This window comes from Chiloscyllium punctatum, chromosome 9, assembly GCF_047496795.1.
Source record: "Chiloscyllium punctatum isolate Juve2018m chromosome 9, sChiPun1.3, whole genome shotgun sequence".
Lineage (NCBI taxonomy): Eukaryota > Metazoa > Chordata > Chondrichthyes > Orectolobiformes > Hemiscylliidae > Chiloscyllium > Chiloscyllium punctatum.
In genome coordinates, this window is record NC_092747.1 from 114,761,857 (window position 1) to 114,781,353 (window position 19,497).

The 19,497-nt window shown below is 45.2% G+C and overlaps 1 protein-coding gene across 6 annotated transcripts in view; it reads right to left on the minus strand.

The window, feature by feature from the left end:
* The window catches only part of LOC140481632 (nectin-3-like), a 117,845-nt gene that overhangs the window by 25,778 nt on the left and 72,570 nt on the right, over positions 1-19,497 (minus strand). For all 6 annotated transcript variants that reach the window (XM_072578135.1, XM_072578137.1, XM_072578139.1 and 3 more), the window contains 2 exons: positions 3,298-3,636; positions 17-319 (listed from right to left, as the gene is read on the minus strand). In XM_072578135.1, coding sequence (XP_072434236.1) covers positions 17-319; positions 3,298-3,636 — 642 coding nt within the window. The remainder of the gene's footprint in view (positions 1-16; positions 320-3,297; positions 3,637-19,497) is intronic.

The following is a 19,497-nucleotide window of genomic DNA, read 5'->3' on the forward strand; positions in this document are numbered from 1 at the left end:
ATAGAATTGTAATTACAGTCAATAGTCAGCTGAGAAGAAACGTGTTTTGAAGCATTGAAGGCTGGATGTTCCACAACACAGACAATCTTCTGCCCATGAAGCGATTTATTCGGACACAGTTGAAACCAGTTAGAGACAGTCACAGTCCCATTTGCAGCAGGAGGCCCAATACTTTCATTGGTATGTACATCAAAAGGGGCTTTCCAAGTGATACCGGCGGCTGGTTTTGCATTTGCTGCTGTACAGATGACAATGAGGCGTTTCCTGCAGTCAGTCAGAGAAAAGTCTGGATGTGTTTGGATGGTAACAGTTGGAGGAGCTAAATTGAGACACAGAAGTGTAGTTTAGAACATTCAGATGTTATGATCCTTTCTGAATGATGAACCAACATCAAACACTGAACCTAGTTCAAATTAGACATCACAATGACACCTAAGTTTTGCAGTCCATCCTCTCAGTCAAATGAAACTGGGAACGCTTCACCCACCCTCAACCTCACCATGGACTACTCTCGACTATCTGTCTCATTCTTGGACACATGCATCTCCATCAAGGGTGGACACCTCAGCACCACACTCTACCGCAAACCCATAGACAACCTCTCAATGCGACACTTCTCCAGCTTCCACCCAAAACATATTAAAACAGCCATCCCCTATGGACAAGCCCAACGTGAACACTGGATTTGCTCAGGTGAGGAGGAACGGGATGGGCACCTGAAAGTACTTAGGGATGCCCTCACAAGAACACCGTACAATGCCCAAATCATCGACTGCCAGTTCCGATGTGCCACAGCAAGAACCATAATGACCTCCTCAGGAGACAGACACGGGCTGCAACCAACAGGATACCCTTCATTGTTCAGTACTTCCCAGGAGCTGAAAAACTACGCCATGTTCTTCGTGACCAGCAACACATTATCAATGAGCATGAGCACCTCCCCAACACCTTCCCCCCACCTCCACTGCTTGCTTTTAACCAACTGCCAAACCTCAAACAGATCACTGTTCATAGCAACCTGCCCGGCTCTCAGGACAACTCCATACCACCCTGTCACGGTAGGCGCTGCAAGATGTGTCAGAGTGTAGACATAGATACCACCATTATGCGTGGGGACACCTCCCACCATGTATGTGGCAGGTACTCATGTGACTCTGCCAACTTATCTATCTTATACGTTGCAGGCAAGGATGCCCGGAGGCATGGTACATTGGGGAAACCGAGCAAAGGCTACGACAACGGATGAATGGGCACCGCACAACAATCAACAGACAGGAGGGTTCCCTCCCAGTTGGGGAACACTTCAGTGGTCCAGGACATTCAGCCCTTGGACATTCGGGTGACCATCCTCCAAGGTGGACTTCGGGACAGTCAGTACAGAAAAGGAGAAAAATGGCCGAGCAGAGGCTGATAGCTAAGTTCGGTATCCATTGGGACGGCCTCAACCAGGACCTTGGGTTCATGTCACATTACAGGTGACCACCATTGCACTACACACACACCCTCAGAGACTTAGACCACTCTACACTCATGCACACACATATACACTCTCTCTCATAGACACTCACAATCCCCCACCCCCAGATACGCACACACAGACAAAGATCCACATGCACACATATATTTTGTGGGGCGAATTTGTACTTGCAGAGTTACATTGTAGTTTGCTCAAAAATTGCATGAATTCATGTAAAACTCTGTTTTCTCACTTTTTAGATTAGAATCAATCTAAACATCATGGCACAGACAGAGAACACAGGGGGCTAACACCTTCAACTTATTGTCGAGCTAATGCCCATTGTTACAGCTAACCTGAGAATGTAACTTTTAAAAAAAGGTTTTGTGATTTACACATGAAAGAAGTGAAACTATCATTGTATTTGAACAGACGAAAGACTCAACAGACAATCAAGGTATTTTTCAATGTATAATTTCAGTTACATCACACTGTAAATTTTTGCTATAAATTCTGTGCCTTAGAATTGTGTCCCTCCACTATCACCTGATGAAGGAGCGACGCTCTGAAAGCTAGTGTGCTTCCAATTAAACCTGTTGGAATATAACCTGGTGTTGTGTGATTTTTCACTTTGTATACCCCAGTCCAACACCAGCATCTCCAAATGAAAGATGTTTATTCAAATGAAAGATGAAAGAATTTTATTACTTACCTTGAGGAAACCACAGAAAGAAATGGTGAAAAAAGACTGAGATGACAACGGAAACCTCTGATGTATAATACAAATAAACTGCAAGACCTCTCTGCTTATGGACAGTTCTGTACAGCATGGACTAATGGGATCTTCAACTTCTGCTGGAGAAACTCACCATGTAATTGTATTAGTGTGTTTTAATGAATAGCATCCTGGGTATCAGGACAGCAGTTTACATTTTAACACTTTCAAGATCAAGTGAGAGGGAGTGAATTAATCCTCTTAGAAAATTGCAGAAAAGAATTTTAGTTATTTTAGGAAAAAAGTAAATTCAGGAAGTGAATTGTAAAGGAACAACTAAATAAAGATTACATATGACAACACTGTGTTGGAAGTGACCGTGAATAATCCAATGATAACTGCATAACACGAAGTCATTCAGCTCATCTGTATAAAGAACAATTTCCCCCTAAATATACTCCTACTGCCTTTATACCGTCAGAATTCACTCAATCGTTCCTGTCTATGCCTGTCATATGCTTCCTTCTTTTTTCTTAACCAAAACCTCAATTTTTCTAGTCATCCATTATTCCCGACTTCTACCAGCCTTTCCTTTCAGCCGAGCAGGAATATACTGTCTCTGAACTCTCGTCATCTCATTTTTGAAGGGCTTCCCATTTTTCCACTGTCCCTTTACCTGAGAACATCTGTCCCCAATCGGCTTTTGAAAGTTCTTGTCTAATACCGTCAAAATTAGCCTTCCTCCAATTTAAAACTTTTAGATCCAATTGACACCAAATTAATATTTTAGCATGGGAATCATTTTAATATCTGAAATGCAGTAACTATTTAGTAGACAGTAAAGTCTTCTAAACAGCATTGTGATAATGACCAGAATTTTTGTGTGATGTTGCTTGAAACCAGAGAGAACTCCTGCATTCTGCTTTGAGACAGTGACATGAAATATCTTACACCCACCCAGGACAATCTCAACATGCTTTTGAAAGACAACACCTGTCATGTACATTTTTCAGTGCTACACTGTAGTGTCAAGATTGTGTTCCAGCCTGGGCTTTGACTTGGAGGCAAGCGTGCAACATTAAAAGTGATATTAAAAGTCAGACATTAAAATGGAAAGGTTCTACACCTCTTACGATTAGCCGTATGTCCTCTTCAACAGGCCCATTACGGGATAAAGTGAAAATACAGCTGTATATCCCCTCATCACTTAGGGTAATATTTCTCAAATACATCGACGCATTTTTGGAACTTTGGCCAACGTAGGTCATTCTGCCGTCAAATATATCGTTAAGTTTTTCATCCTTTCCATTTTTGAAACCTGCTGCGAAAAAGGTCCATTGTTGTTGACCACGCTTGTGTCGCCACATGAATTGTGAGACAGTTTGTTCAGTGTTAATTGTACACGGCAGCAGGGCATCATCACCGACAGATCTCAAAATCTGGTGACCGTTCACTTTTATTGGATCTGAAAAAGAAAAGTTTGATTAATGAATAGTGGCAAATCAATGGGAGAAAGAGGATTTTTAACCCAACATCTTGGTGCAAGGCTGGATGAAAGGCAACTAAAATATCCCCTTTCCTGCTTTCTGCTGTATTGGATTGAAATTGACTGTAGCCCACACGACTGAGCAGGTGACCCAGGCACTGGTATGAACTCATTGTAATCCTCTTTGATGATGCCATCAATCCCGTGCTGTAATGTTAATTGTGGTCTGAGTCAGGATGGCATTCACACTTCATAGCTGCTAATGATTATGAACAACACAGGGGGCCCGAAGAGACATTTTGAAAACATTTATTGGGGCCAGGAGTAGAAGCAGTATGAATCTGGGTTCTACTTGGAACATTTGAGCTTTGCTTCCCCTTTCCTTCCCATGGAACTCTAAAACCCCCTTCCCAAAACATTTAGTTTTCTTCCCAATGCATTTCCATTTGGTACCACTGGACCCTGCTTTCCGAACAAGAATTAGTGGGCGGCACGGTGGCATAGTGGTTAGCACTGCTGCCTCACAGCGCCAGAGACCCGGGTTCAATTCCCGCGTCAGGCAACTGACTGTGTGGAGTTTGCACGTTCTCCCCGTGTCTGCGTGGGTTTCCTCCGGGTGCTCCGGTTTCCTCCCACAGTCCAAAGATGTGCTGGGTCAGGTGAATTGGCCATACTAAATTGCCCGTAGTGTTAGGTTAGGGGTATGGGTGGGTTGCGCTTCGGCGGGTCGGGGTGGGCTTGTTGGGCCGAAGGGCCTGTTTCCACACTGTAATGTAATGTAATCTAATCTAATTCCCAGATACTGATAGACTGTCACCTTCCTCCTGATTATCATGTCGGCTGAGCTAGCCTGAATATTTGATGTGTGACCTGTGCCCTCATGTTCAGGCAATGCATTCACCTGGAAAATATATATGAGTGGAGGTCACTGAACTAACTGTCCAGTTTGTGACCAGAAATCCCTCTTTGCTCTGCTATTCTTCTTTCTGACTCCCATTCCAACGCAGAAAAAGGCAACAGGCTGATGCCTCATGGAGAATCTATGCCTAATAGTACAGTGAAGAATGCATTGAATGTGGAGTCTTCAAAAAAAAACTATCATGTTGGGATATGATGTGGAGAATATTTCCAAGTTTATTGTTCTGGAAGAGTTCCTTGCCCAACAAATTGAGAGGAATAGAGAAAGGACTACACGGAGCGGTGAGTATAAAAACTAATTTACCTCAGGAGAGCGGAGTTAGAGGGAGGAGCACACAGAGTAACTGAAGCCAAACAGAAAATGTGAGTCTCAGGAAAGCTGTGTTCTGATTGGCTGGTAAGAAATCTCTTCTAAATTTGAAATAAAAACGCTGAAAAACTAATTAATGAATTAATTAACTAATGAGGGATTAATTAACTACTACACCAAATTAACTAGGTCGAGATGGTAGAGATGGCTGGGCAGATGATGTGCTGTAGCTGTATGATGTGGAAGCTGGCAGATCGTGTTGTGAGTTGCAGTTACCACATCTGCAGCAAGCATGTGTTGCTGAAGGAACTTTGTCTCAAAGTTGATAAGCTGGAGCCCGAGCTTCAGACTCTGTGGCACATCCAGCAGAGCCGGAGTTCAGTGGATGCTTTGTTTCAGGAGGCGGTCACACCTGGTAGATTAAGTACCTCAAATTCAGTCAGTGGGCAGGGACAGCAGTGTGTGAAAGCAAATGAGGCAGGTAGAGAGATCCTGTATTCAGGAACAGGGAAGCCTCAGCTCTTTAACTTGCCCAACAGGTACAATGTACTTGCTCCCTGTGTGGATGAGGAACAGAGTTGAAAGGAGAATGAGCCAGCTGACATGGCACCGTGGTACAGGAAGAGGCCATTCAAGAGAAGGAAGCAAAAAGTCAAATGGCAGCTTTAGGGGATTGTTTCATTAGGGTAATAGATAGCATCCTTTATAAGCAGGAATGAGAGTTGCTTGAGATACTGTGCCTTTTCCAGGGTAGTTTGAGGTAGTGAGCCTTTTACAGGTATTGAGGTGATGCCTTAAGGCCCAAACATAACTATGCACGGCAGCATGATCTGATCAGGCTTTTCTTTCTCCTAATTGACAGATGTGGGACATTTCAATGAGAAATGGGTCATGAGCAGCAATAGGCTATTTGATCTTCAGATGTTACTCGACCAATCAATAAGCTAATAACCTGATTGTGGTCTCGATTCCAACTTCCTGTCTACACTTCACAACTCTCTACTCCTTTGTCTATTCAAATTCTATGTGATCCTGCTGTGAATTAAATTTTAGCATATATCATTTACTATAAAGCAGACTTTACAGGCTAGCGATCCTCTGAAAACTATTTTAATCTCCAGCTCTCCTGCTTCTGGAGTCGGCCACAAAGGAGCCATCTTACTTGTATTTGCTGAATCAACTCCTTTCATGATCTTGTTTCATTACAATCACCTCTTGATCGTCCAAACTCTAATAGGTATTGTCCCAACTTTTACAATATTTTTCTAGATAACCGTTTTAGTCCAGAAATAGACTGTCTCTGAAGTACTAACACAATTATAATTCTTCAAATTAGGGGACCGAAACGGAACATCACATCTTAGGTGTGGTCTAACCAAGGTCTGCACAACTGCAGTAAAAATGTCTACTTTATATGTTCCATTCTGCTTGCGATAAGTGACATTGTCCAATTTGTCTTTAATGACTTGTTTCATCTGCATAGCACCAGGGCACCCAGAATCCCCTGCCTTTTCTACAATCTCTTTCTATTTAAACAGTATACCGCTTTTCTATTCTTCTTGCTAAAGTGGACAGGTTCACATTTTTCCCACTTTGTACTCCATGTACTTATTTGTTTGGCAATTCACTTTATGTATATCGCTGTGCAGACAGACTACCTTCCCCGAACAATTTACTTTGCTCGCTATCTTGAAGCCATCAGCAAATCTAGCTGTTGATTCCTTCATCCAAATCAATGTGCAGGTTGTGCTTCTGCTCTGTTCCTCTACCCTTGACATTGTCAGTGTCTAAAAACCTATTTATTTCTTAACTATATTGTCCCACTGTGATAGTGAATTTTCCAGGGTCATCACCTGAGTAGAGACATTCCTCCTAGTTGCACATACAAATGGTCTACCTTGTGTCCTGACATCATGACCCCCATGACCCAGAACATCAACCTGCATAAAATCGGTCCAGCCCTGTCAGAATTTTATACATTTCAACAAGATACCCTCTCAATCTTCAGTGAATACAAGCCTTGTTGACCCAATCCCTCCTGGTATGGTAAACCTGTTATTCCAGCAATCTGCCAAGTGAATTATCATTGGAACCCTCTCCGACTAGTCTGTAACTTCTGGTTAAAGAGATAAAAACACCAGATAATACTCCAGGGCATTGGGAAGACTACATATGTACAGCTATCGCAGGAAACATAGTTTTAATAAAACCTTAATGATGGATGCATTGGGCTTACTAGAGCTCTATTTTGAAGTTTACAGCCAGACCAGGAGAAACCATTTGCATGACTTCCTGTTTTCTTTTCTTTTCAGAGCAGCAAGACAGCCTTACCTTTGTTAGACTAACTGACGTACGATCTGCTTTCTGTCTCATCATTTCTTGAATAAAGGTGTTATTAGATTAGATTACTTACAGTATGGAAACAGGCCCTTCGGCCCAACAAGTCCACACCGCCCCGCCGAAGCGCAACCCACCCATACCCCTACATTTACCCCTTACCTAACACTATGGGCAATTTAGCATGGCCAATTCACCTGACCTGCACATCTTTGGACTGTGGGAGGAAACCGGAGCACCCGGAGGAAACCCACGCAGACACGGGGAGAACGTGCAAACTCCACACAGTCAGTCGCCTGAGGCGGGAATTGAACCCGGGTCTCAGGCGCTGTGAGGCAGCAGTGCTAACCACTGTGCCACCGTGCCGCCCACCAACTATTATCCAATCCACTGTGATCCTTCCAGAATCTATGGAATTTTAGAAGATGATAACAAAATGTATGGGACTTACGCATGGATCTTGGTGGTATCCCTATCTCTGGGCCAGAGGTTCAGAGTCCAGGTGCCATCTCTTACCGATGTGTCGCATAACACATCTAAACAAGTTGATTTCAAAAGAAAATCTATAACTGAGAGCCACTTCAGACATCAGGATATCGGCCACATTCTCCATAAACTTGTCAGCTTTTGTTTAATAGTTTTCCAAACATCCTTCCTTCAAGTGTTTTGTTCTAGACTCCACCCTGCTATGGAGAAGGTGGTAGTGATCTGCCTTCCTGACCTGCTGCAGTTCACACACTGTAGATTGATGCATAATGCTGTTAGGGAGGGAATTCCAGATTTAGATCCAGACACAGAGACAGTGAAGGAACAGTGATATATTTCCAAGTCAGGATGGTGAGTGGCTTGGACAGAACCTCTAGGTGGTGTTCCCATACATCTGCTACCCTTGTCCTTCTAATTAGAAGTGGTTGTCGGTTTGGAAGGTGTTGTCTAGGGATCTTTGGTGAATTTCTGCAGAGCATCTTGTGGATAGTACATGCTGTTACTGAGTGTTGGTACTGAAGAGAATAGGTGTATGTGGATGTGATGCTAATCAAATTGTCCTGGATGGTGTCAAGCTTCTTTGAATGTTATTGGAGTTACACCCATTCTTCACAAATGGAGTGTATTCCATCACAGTCCTGGCCTTGTACCTAAAATGGCACCATGAATGGCGACATTGTAAACATTACACTGAACTCCTGTATCACTGTACTTGAGTACAATGTTTCAATAGAATCTAATTCTGTAAGCAGTTTTCAATCTTGGTCATGTCGTGTCGTGGGTTGCAGTCTGTAAATACAGTCACTTCCCTGATCCTATGTTTTAACTGAACGATTGTTTGTAGTTTGAATAGGTGTTTCAGTTGGGGTGGAGGTGACCTATTGTTCGAAAGCTTTTAATTTCAATTTGCAGAAGTTTTGATTTGAAGATAGGTCAAATGTTTGTGTGCAGAAAGGAATTAGTGTAGAACAGTTAAATACATTATCTCTGAGGGTTTTAGTTGAAAGCTCTAGGCCAGATTTATTTGGTTGGAATCATGAAGGAGTTATTTGAAGCTGATGGAAACGAAGCTTAGTGTGTGACTAATCAAGGGTTATTAGCTCTCAAGACCAGAACTGAAATTAACTAATACATCATTTCTTTGTGAGTGACAGGGAATGGAAATCTCCCACCAAGGTGTTCAAGTACTGTAAAGTAATAGTACTGTGATAGAGAGGATCATCTTGGACTGTTTTTAAACCTTTCAAATTATGTAAATAGCGGTTTGTTCTCGTTATAATTTCTAGTTATTCTAGTTATAATTTCTTTTGCACATTAAATCCTATTTTATTGTATTGTTAAAACCAATTCTTGGTTTGTAGCTGTTATTAATGAAACATCATCTTGTTACCATTTCTTTTTGTCAAGCCAGATTTTCAGTCTGGGATCTACTTGTCTGGTAATAACATCAGTTGACATTATATAAGTATGCATGCTTTTACAAAGTATTCTGAGTTTTTATAACATCTCAACAAAACGTTTAGCACCACTTCGATCCCCTACCTATTAGTTTACTTTTATCAACACCTTTCACCTTGTTTCATGATTGTCATTATCTGCTGGGATGGTGCACTGTGTGGATGGATGACTGTTTAGTACAAGGAAAAGGGGTACAGTTGCTGCTGGATGATGGGAGAGAACTGCAGGATTGTTTCTAATGTTAAGTTTCACCTTGGTCAGAGCCATTCAGGGCGAAGAGTCCAATCTGCCAATTAAATCTATTCTACCTCTCTGTGGGGCAATCTAGTCATTCCCATTCCCATGCTGTCTTCCCTGTAATTTTATTTTCCTTGATGCCGTTGAATGGATTCCAATGATATCTATTAGATTAGATTTCAAATTAAACTAATTTGGTTTGGAAATCACTCTTGTTTACATCATGTTGGTCGTTCCAAGGCATTACTATTCATGACTGTACTAACAATGCATGATCTGATGATTAAGAATACAGATCGAAACCATTATTAACAAAGCTGCAATAGCTGTGGGCAGACTCCTCTTGGCAGGAGACCTGCAGAAGGATAGTGGAGCACTTTGAACAATGTTTCCAAAGCATAGGCCATTAGAAATAGGAACAGGAGTCGGCTATACAGGCCTGAGAATCTTCTGCCAATCAATAGGTTTATATCTGATCTGAGAGTTAAACATCCAGTAGGTGTTCAAAGTTTGCGAGAAGATTTGTAGCTCGGGTGCTCGTTGTTGTGGTTCTGTTCGCCGAGCTGGGAATTTGTGTTGCAGACGTTTCGTCCCCTGTCTAGGTGACATCCTCAGTGCTTGGGAGCCTCCTGGGAAGCACATCAAAGGAGGCTCCCAAGCACTGAGGATGTCACCTAGACAGGGGACGAAATGTCTGCAACACAAATTCCCAGCTCGGCGAACACAACCACAACAGTTAAACGTCCCAGTTCACTTAGTGAGGACTTGGCTTATAGCCAACCAAAATGGAGAAGGCTCATTCAGGAAAGCACCAAAAATCATTGCGACTACACAAGAAGAGGGCAGAGACAAAGTAGAGGTGTCTCAGGGAGCACACAAACCTCTAAACAAACCTAACCAAATCTTCAAGCCTGACATATGACAAGTCCAAATCCAAACATCAGCCATTCCAGAACCCAAATGGAAGCAGGACATCCTTGATCCTGAGGGACTGTCTGAAGAGCAAAGATATAGTCTTTTTAAACATCTTTGTCTGATCTGAATATGAAACAAAATTGGTTGCCCTGGATAGAGCAAGTTAATAATTTTAATAGGTGTTTACAAGGGCTTTGGCAGAATAAATTTTAAAAAAACTGTCTCCTATGTCTGGTTCAACATTAATTGCCTCTTTGCACTTGCTTCTTTTGCCTATGGTTTTGCAATGTTTCAACCATGCAAAGCACTAACCTCTGGGGTGCTAAATTCAGAATAACAAGGTTTCGAAAAAACTGACTCAGGCAGGTATTTTCATGAGCTGTTTAAATTTGGACTTTCATGCAAATCAGTTGAATGTAAGATGTAAATACAAATTACCAACAAGTTAAATAGTAATTTAGCCATTACGTACTGACTTTCCAATAGGCATTTTCACATTTTTTTTCCAACTTAACCTATTTTTCTAATCGGCCTGTTCAGAGATATTATTTAACCACAGGAGCAGTTGGAACTTGAACCCAGTTCTCCCCAAGCAGGGGGAGGGACACTACCACAAGAGGACCCCCAATAAGTGTTTTTGTATTTTTCTAATCAACCTACTCAGAGATGCCTCACATACCTCTGCAGCAGGTGGGACTTGAACCTGGCTCTTTTATACAATCATTGAATCCCTACAGTGCTGAAGCGGGCCATTCAAATCCTTCAAAGATTTTCCCACTCCGATCCACCTCCCGAACCCTATTTTGTAATCCTGCATTTTTCAGGGCTAATGCACCTAGCCTGCACATCTTTGCACTCTGGAAAGAAACCAGAGCATCAGAGGAAACTCACTCAGACACAGTAAGAATGCACAAACTCCACACAGTCGCCCAAGGCTGGAATCGAACCCAGGTCCTTGGTGCTGTGCAGCAACACTGCTAACCTCTGAGCCAGAGGTGGGGACACTACCACGAGAGGTGCTTTCCTATTTTCTTTTCCTAAACAATCTGTTCAAAGATGTTATTACACACTTTGGAGCAAATGTGTCATCCACGTAGTGGACCAAAGTTTGGGTTGGATGTTTGGCAGAGCTATTCATTCAAGTCTCTACATTATTGCCTCTGCTTAGAACACTGATATTGGAGATACCACGGGTGTTCTGTTGGTTTGTCTGTAGGTTTTGTTGTTGAAAGTGAAGTGGGTGGTAAGGCATGAGTTCACAAACTTGAGAATACTGTCCTTACTGATGAAGTACATGGCTCTTGGTGTATGTCTTTGGTTCTTCTAATAGGATAGTCAGTGTTTCCTTGGCCAGGTTGATGTTGATGGATGAGAACAGGGCTGTTATGTCAAAGGAGACCATTATATCAGCCTCTTCTTTCTTGGTATCTTTGAAGGTGTTCAGGAACTCTTGGGTGGAATAGCTCCTTGGCTAATCTGTACATTGGTGTTCCAGGTATTGAGACTATGGGTCTGGCTGGGGCTCCTGGTTTGTGAATTTGGGCAGTCTGTGGAAGTGTGGTGCTTTGGATGCATCTGTTTTCATTTTTTGGAAGTTGGTCTTATTTATTTCTCCAGATTTCTGAAGTTTTGTGAGTAGGGTTGTGATTCACTTCTTTAGATGTGGGGTCGGGTCTCTCATCACCTATTGGTAAGTGTTGATATCTGCAAGCAGTGCGTTCACTTTCTCAATGTTGTCTCTTTGATTTAGAATGACTGAACTTCTATAGCCTTAAAACTTGCCTTTAAACATTTAGACTAAAATGTAATGCCGAATTATAGGACACATTTACTGCACTAGAAAATAGACACGCTAGAAGGCTCAGAAAAAGGGGGAGAACTTAAACATAGGGACATCTGGGTTCACCAAGTGATAACAGGATGCTGTAAGACAATGAAGAACATTTGCCTTAGCATCGGTGAATCTGAGAACAGGACATCAAGTGATAACATTCACAGCCGTTCCCTTGTGAAATTAATGACACTGTTCGATTCTGACCCTGAAACTCGGTACTCTCAAAAACTTTGTAATTAATGGTTAGATGCTGCCAATTATAATGGATTCTTATTACCCCTTGCAAGCAGGGCAGTCACAGAGAGAAAAAAAAATTCTTTGCTGATACAAAATCCAGACTTGACAGTTCAAAAAGACACTAGAGAGAGAGAGACCATTTTAATGCTGAGGCTGTTGAATCCAGTAGAAAATTAGCTCTTAGTGCTTCTGTGCTATGGATTGAATTTAATTGCATTTTGGGATTTTACAATGATATTCAGTAGCCATTATCAATTATTAAGTACAGACCCTGTAGAAGGTAATATTGATGAAGCCTTTCCTTACTTGCTGTTCTTGCAGACCACTCTACAGACCTTATGGACTGCCCCACTGTCAACTCGAACTAATCAGATCTTATGTCTTATTTGAATTTGAATTACAAACTTGAAATAAAGGCACGTTTAATTCGAGACTAATTAATCATTTTAAATACAACCTTGCAGTAACATTTCAGCCTCAGGTACAGAATGATTCTGTGCTTAAGATAAAAAGCAGGAATCTGCTCCCAGCCTAAAATTATTCTAAACCTAACATTGAAGAGATTCTGACACAGTCTGTTGGGAAGCCATTTTATGGTCAAAAGTTTGCCCTCCTTGCTAAGAAGCGATTTTGTAAAACAATGATATCAGACATGCGAGCTGTGCAAGGTTACTTTATAAACTCTTCAATTAGCTCAGACTGGTACCTCTTTATGATAGCAGTTTATCTCGCTAGCAGCCTGGGTATGTTTTTCCCACCTAATGAAAGGCTTTGGGCCTGTAGGAGTGATTAGTCACGCGTACACCGACCTGTCAATTAATGTTTCTTCCTTACAAACTATTGTCTTTCATGGTATCTGTCTGATTAAGAATATGCAATGTTTTTTTCAAACTTTTGTATAAAGGAAGCCACTTTGTATCAGTACATCAGAGTTGCCTACTGGGGCACTTGGAGAGTTGGTAACTAATCTCCTAGGTTATTAGAACCCAGTTAGTTCAGCTTATTGGTGTCAGTGTTATGTTGTAACAGTGATGCTATTAGTGAATAAAGGTGATGACGAAAATTAAACTAATCTGTCCATAAGAGGTTCTTATTCCAGACTTCCAAACAATACAATCTCCAGGACGAACCAAGAGAGAGGCTTTACAGGTCTGAGTCCACAAGGGATTCCTTGTGCCGTCTCAAATCTGCACTTTAACAATTTGGCGCTGCTAGCAGGTTTCCAACAAGGGCTACGTTTGAGTAAAACTGGAAAAGAGGAGCTTCACCTAAGGGTCAGACCTGAGACCAATGGGCCCACAAGGAAAGATTATATCATGCCTGCTCTTGGTCTGTATTGTTGTGTCCCATTTCACTCTCACAGTACCCTGATGGAAGCCAAAATGAGATCATTTAAATAGTTACTAAAAACAGAAACTGTCAGGTTTTGGAATATCGAGAATGCTTCGCAGAAATCATTATTCTTATTGTTCATATGTGAGAGAGAGAGACAGCAAGAGAGAGCAAGAGAGAGCGAGCGGGCAAGCGAGATAGGCACACAGAGACATAGCACTAACTCTCTGCAGTGTGCAGAAAGCTTAACCCTTTCAGATTCGATTTGGATGCACAGTTGTTTGTTGGTGAGTGAATGTTTGTGCTTTGTATCTGTGCTTCACTTTATGGGGTTGGTGTGTCCCTGTAACGATTAGGGTTGGTGCCCCTATGCTTTACTTTGTGGGATTGATGCCCCTGTAATAATTGGGGTTGGTGTCCCTGTAATGTTTGGGGTTGGTGCCCATGTAATGATTGGGGTTGGTGTTCCTGTAATGATTGGGGTTGGTGCCCCTGTGCTTCACTTTGTGGGGTTGGTGTCCCTGTAATGATAGGGGTTGGTGTTCCTGAAATGATTGGGGTTGGTGACCCTGTAATGATTGGTGTTGGTGCCCCTGTGCTTCACTTTGTGGGGTTGGTGTTCCTGTAATGATTGGAGTTGGTGCCCCTGTAATGATTGGGGTTGGTGCCCCTGTGCTTCACTTTGTGGGGTTGGTGTTCCAGTAATGATTGGGGTTGGTGCCCCTGTGCTTTGCTTTGTGGGGTTGGTGCCCCTGTAATGATTGGGGTTGGTGCCCCTTTAATGATTGGGGTTGGTGTTCCTGTAATGATTGGGGTTGGTGCCCCTGTGCTTCGCATTGTGGGGTTGGTGTCCCTGTAATGATAGGGGTTGGTGTTTCTGAAATGATTGGGGTTGGTGACCCTGTAATGATTGGGTTTGGTGCCCCTGTGCTTCACTTTGTGGGGTTGGTGTTCCTGTAATGATTGGAGTTGGTGCCCCTGTAATGATTGGGGTTGGTGCCCCTGTGCTTCACTTTGTGGGGTTGGTGTTCCAGTAATGATTGGGGTTGGTGCCCCTGTGCTTTGCTTTGTGGGGTTGGTGCCCCTGTAATGATTGGGGTTGGTGCCCCTGTAATGATTGGGGTTGGTGCCCCTGTGCTTCACTTTGCGGGGTTGGTGTTCCTGTAATGATTGGGGTTGGTGCCCCTGTGCTTTGCTTTGTGGGAATGGTGCCCCTGTAATGATTGGGTTTATGCCCTAGTGCTTTGCTTTGTGGGGTCGGTGCCCCTGTAATGATTGGGGTTGGTGCCCATGTAATGATTGGGGTTGGTGTTCCTGTGCTTCGCTTTGTGGGGTTGGTGTTCCTGTAATGATTGGGGTTGGTGCCCCTGTGCTTTGCTTTGTGGGGTTGGTGCCCCTGTAATGATTGGGTTTATGCCCTAGTGCTTTGCTTTGTGGGGTTGGTGCCCCTGTAATGATTGGGGTTGGTGCCCCTGTAATGATTGGGGTTGGTATTCCTGTGGTTCGCTTTGTGGGGTTGGTGCCCCTGTAATGTTTGGGGTTGGTGCCTCTGTGAAGTTTGGGGTTGGTGCCCCTGTAATGTTTGGGGTTGGTGCCCCTGTGCTTGCTTTGTGGGCTTGGTGCCCCTGTAATGATTGGGGTTGGTGCCCACTGTGCTTTGCTTTGTGGGGCTGGTGCCCCTGTAATGATTGGGGTTGGAGCCCCTCTGCTTAAATTTGTGGGGTTGGTGCCCCTTTAATGATTGGGGCTGGTGTTCCTGTAATGATTGGGGTTTGTGCCCCTGTAATGCTTGGGGTTGGTGCCCCTGTGCTTCGGTTTGTGGGGTTGGTGTTCCTGTAATGATTGGGATTGGTGTCCCTGTAATAATTGGGGTTGGTGCCCCTGTGCTTCGCTTTGTAGGGTTGGTGTTCCTGTAATAATTGGGGTTGGTGTTCCTGTAATGATTGGGGCTGGTGCCCTGTAATGATTGGAGTTGGTGCCCCTGTAATGTTTGGGGTTGGTGCCTCTGTGAAGTTTGGGGTTGGTGCCCCTGTAATGATTGGGGTTAGTGCCCCTGTACTTGGCTGTGTGGGGTTGATACCCCTGTAACGATTGGGGTTGGTGCCCCGCTAATGAGTGGGGATGGAGCCCCTCTGTTTGAATTTGTGGGGTTGGTGCCCCTGTAATAATTGGGGTTGGTGCCCCCTGTGCTTGGCTTTGTGGGGTTCGTGCCCCTGTTCTTGGCTTTGTGGGGTTAATGCCCCTGTAATGATTGGGGTTGGTGCCCTGTAATGATTGGGGTTGGTGCCCCTGTGATTCACTTTGTGGGGTTGGTGCCCCTGTAATGATTGGGGTTGGTGCCCCTGTAATGATTAGGGTTGGTATTCCTTTGTTTCGCTTTGTGGGGTTGATGTTCCTTTAATGATTGGGGTTGGTGCCCCCTGTGCTTCGTTTTGTGGGGTTGGTGCCCTTGTAATGATTGGGGTTGGTGCCCCCTGTGCTTCGCTTTGTGCGATTGGTGCCCCTGTGCTTCGATTTGTGCGGTTGGTGCCCCCTGTGCTTCGCTTTGTGGGGTTGGTGCCCCTGTACTTGACTTTGTGAGGTTGGTGTCCCCTGTGCTTGACTTTGTGGGGTTGGTGCCCCTGTAATGATTGGGTGTGGTGCCCCCTGTGCTTGGCTTTTTGTGTTGGTGCCCCTGTGCTAGGCTTTGTGGGGTTGATGCCCCTGTAATGATTGTGGTTGGTGCCCCTGTAATGATTAGGGTTGGTGCTCCTGTAATGATTGGGGTTGGTGCCCCTCTAATGAGTGGTGTTGGTGCCTCTGTAATGATTGGGGTTGATGCCCCTGTAATGAGTGGTGTTGGTGCCCCTGTGCGTTGCTTTGTGGGGTTGGTGCCCCTGTAATGATTGGGTTTGGTGTACTTGTTATGATTGGGGTTGATGCCCCCTGTGCTTGACTTTGTGGGGTTGGTGGCCCTGTAATGATTAGGTGCCCCCTGTGCTTGGCTTTGTGGGGTTGGTGCCTCCTGTCCTTGACTTTGTGGGGTTGGTGCCCTGTAATGATTGGTGTTGTTACCCCCTGTGTTGGCTTTGTGGGGTTGGTGCCCCTGTGCTTGGCTTTGTGGGGTTGATGCCCCTGTAATGATTGGGGTTGGTGCCCCTGTAATGATTGGGGTTGGTGCCCCTATGCTTTGCTTTGTGGCATTGGTGTCCCTGTAATGATTGGGGTTGGTGTCACTGTAATGATTGGGGTTGGTGTTCCTGTGCTTTGCTTTGTGGGGTTGGTGCCCATGTGCTTGGCTTTTTGGGGTTGGTGTCCCTGTAATGATTGGGGTTGGTGTCCTTGTAATGATTGGGGTTGATGCCCCCTGGCTTCGCTTTGTGGGGTTGGTGCCCCTGCGCTTGGCTTTGTGGGGTTGGTGCCCCTGTGCTTGACTTTGTGGGGTTGGTGCCCCTGTAATGAGTGGTGTTGGTGCCCCTGTGCTAGGCTTTGTGGGGTAGGTGTCCCTGTAATGATTGGGGTTGGTGCCCTTATAATGATTAGGATTGGTGCTCTTGTGCTTCGCTTTGTGGGGTTGGTGTCCCTGTAATGATTGGGTTTGGTGTCCTTATAATGATTGAGGTTGGTGCCCCTTGTGCTTCGCTTTGTGGGGTTGGTGCCCTTGTACTTGACTTTGTGGGGTTGGTGCCCCTGTAATGAGTGGTGTTGGTGCCCCTGTGCTAGGCTTTGTGGGGTAGGTGTCCCTGTAATGATTGGGGTTGGTGCCCTTATAATGATTAGGATTGGTGCTCCTCTGCTTGAATTTGTGGGGTTTGTGCCCCTGTAATAATTGGGGTTGGTGCCCCCTGTGCTTCGCTTTGTGGGGTTGGTGCCCCTGTAATGAGTGGGGTTGGTGCCCCTGTCATGTTTGGGGTTGGTGTCCTTGTAATGATTGGGGTTGATGCCCCCTGGCTTCGCTTTGTGGGGTTGGTGCCCCTGTGCTTGACTTTGTGGGGTTGGTGCCCCTGTGCTTGACTTTGTGGAGCTGGTGCCCCATGTGCTTGACTTTGTGGGGTTGGTGCCCCTGTAATGATTGGGGTTGGTGCCCCTATGCTTTGCTTTGTGGCATTGGTGTCCCTGTAATGATTGGGGTTGGTGCCACTGTAATGATTGGGGTTGGTGTTCCTGTGCTTCGCTTTGTGGGGTTGGTGCCCATGCGCTTGGCTTTTTGGGGTTGGTGTCCCTGTAATGATTGGGGTTGGTGTCCTTGTAATGATTGGGGTTGATGCCCCCTGGTTTCGCTTTGTGGGGTTGGTGCCCCTGCGCTTGGCTTTATGGGGTTGATGCCCCTGTAATGAGTGGGGTTGGTGCCCCCTGTGCTTGGCTTTGTGGGGTTGGTGCCCCTGTGCTTGGCTTTGTGGGGTTAATGCCCCTGTAATGATTGGGGTTGGTGCCCTGTAATGAGTGGGGTTGGTGCCCCTGTGATTCACTTTGTGGGGTTGGTGCCCCTGTAATGATTGGGGTTGGTGCCCCTGTAATGATTGGGGTTGGTGTTCCTGTGCTTCGCTTTGTGGGGTTGATGCCCCTGTAATGATTGGGGTTGGTGTTCCTGTGCTTCGCTTTGTGGGGTTGGAGTCCCTGTAATGATTCGGGTTGGTGCCCCAGTAATGATTGGGGTTGGTGCCCCCTGTGCTTCGCTTTGTGGGGTTGGTGCCCTTGTAATGATTGGGGTAGGTGCCCCTGTAATGATTGGGGTTGGTGCCCCCTGTGCTTCGCTTTGTGTGATTGGTGCCCCTGTGCTTCGATTTGTGCGGTTGGTGCCCCCTGTGCTTCGCTTTGTGGGGTTGGAGCACCTGTAATCATTGGGTGTGGTGCCCCCTGTGCTTGGCTTTTTGGGTTGGTGCCCCTGTGCTAGGCTTTGTGGGGTTGATGCCCCTGTAATGATTGTGGTTGGTGCCCCTGTAATGATTGGGGTTGGTGCCCCCTGTGCTTGGCTTTGTGGGGTTGATGCCCCTGTAATGATTGGGGTCGGTGCCCCTCTAATGAGTGGTGTTGGTGCCCCCTGTGCTTTGCTTTGTGGGGTTGGTGCCCCTGTAATGATTGGGTTTGGTGTACTTGTAATGATTGGGGTTGATGCCCCCTGTGCTTGACTTTGTGGGGTTGATGGCCCTGTAATGATTGGGTGCCCCCTGTGCTTGTCTTTGTGGGGTTGGTGCCTCCTGTCCTTGACTTTGTGGGGTTGGTGCCCTGTAATGATTGGTGTTGTTGCCCCCTGTGTTGGCTTTGTGGGGTTGGTGCCCCTGTGCTTGGCTTTGTGGGGTTGATGCCCCTGTAATGATTGGGGTTGGTGCCCCTGTAATGATTGGGGTTGGTGCCCCTATGCTTTGCTTTGTGGCATTGGTGTCCCTGTAATGATTGGGGTTGGTGCCACTGTAATGATTGGGGTTGGTGTTCCTGTGCTTCGCTTTGTGGGGTTGGTGCCCCTGTAATGATTGGGGTTGGTGTCCTTGTAATGATTAGGGTTGGTGCCCCTTGTGCTTCGCTTTGTGGGGTTGGTGCCCTTGTACATGACTTTGTGGGGTTGGTGCCCCTGTAATGAGTGGTGTTGGTGCCCCTGTGCTAGGCTTTGTGGGGTTGGTGTCCCTGTAATGATTGGGGTTGGTGCCCTTATAATGATTAGGGTTGGTGCTCCTCTGCTTGAATTTGTGGGGTTGGTGCCCCTGGAATAATTGGGGTTGGTGCCCCCTGTGCTTGGCTTTGTGGGGTTGGTGCCCCTGTGCTTGGCTTTGTGGGGTTGATGCCCCTGTCATGAGTGGGG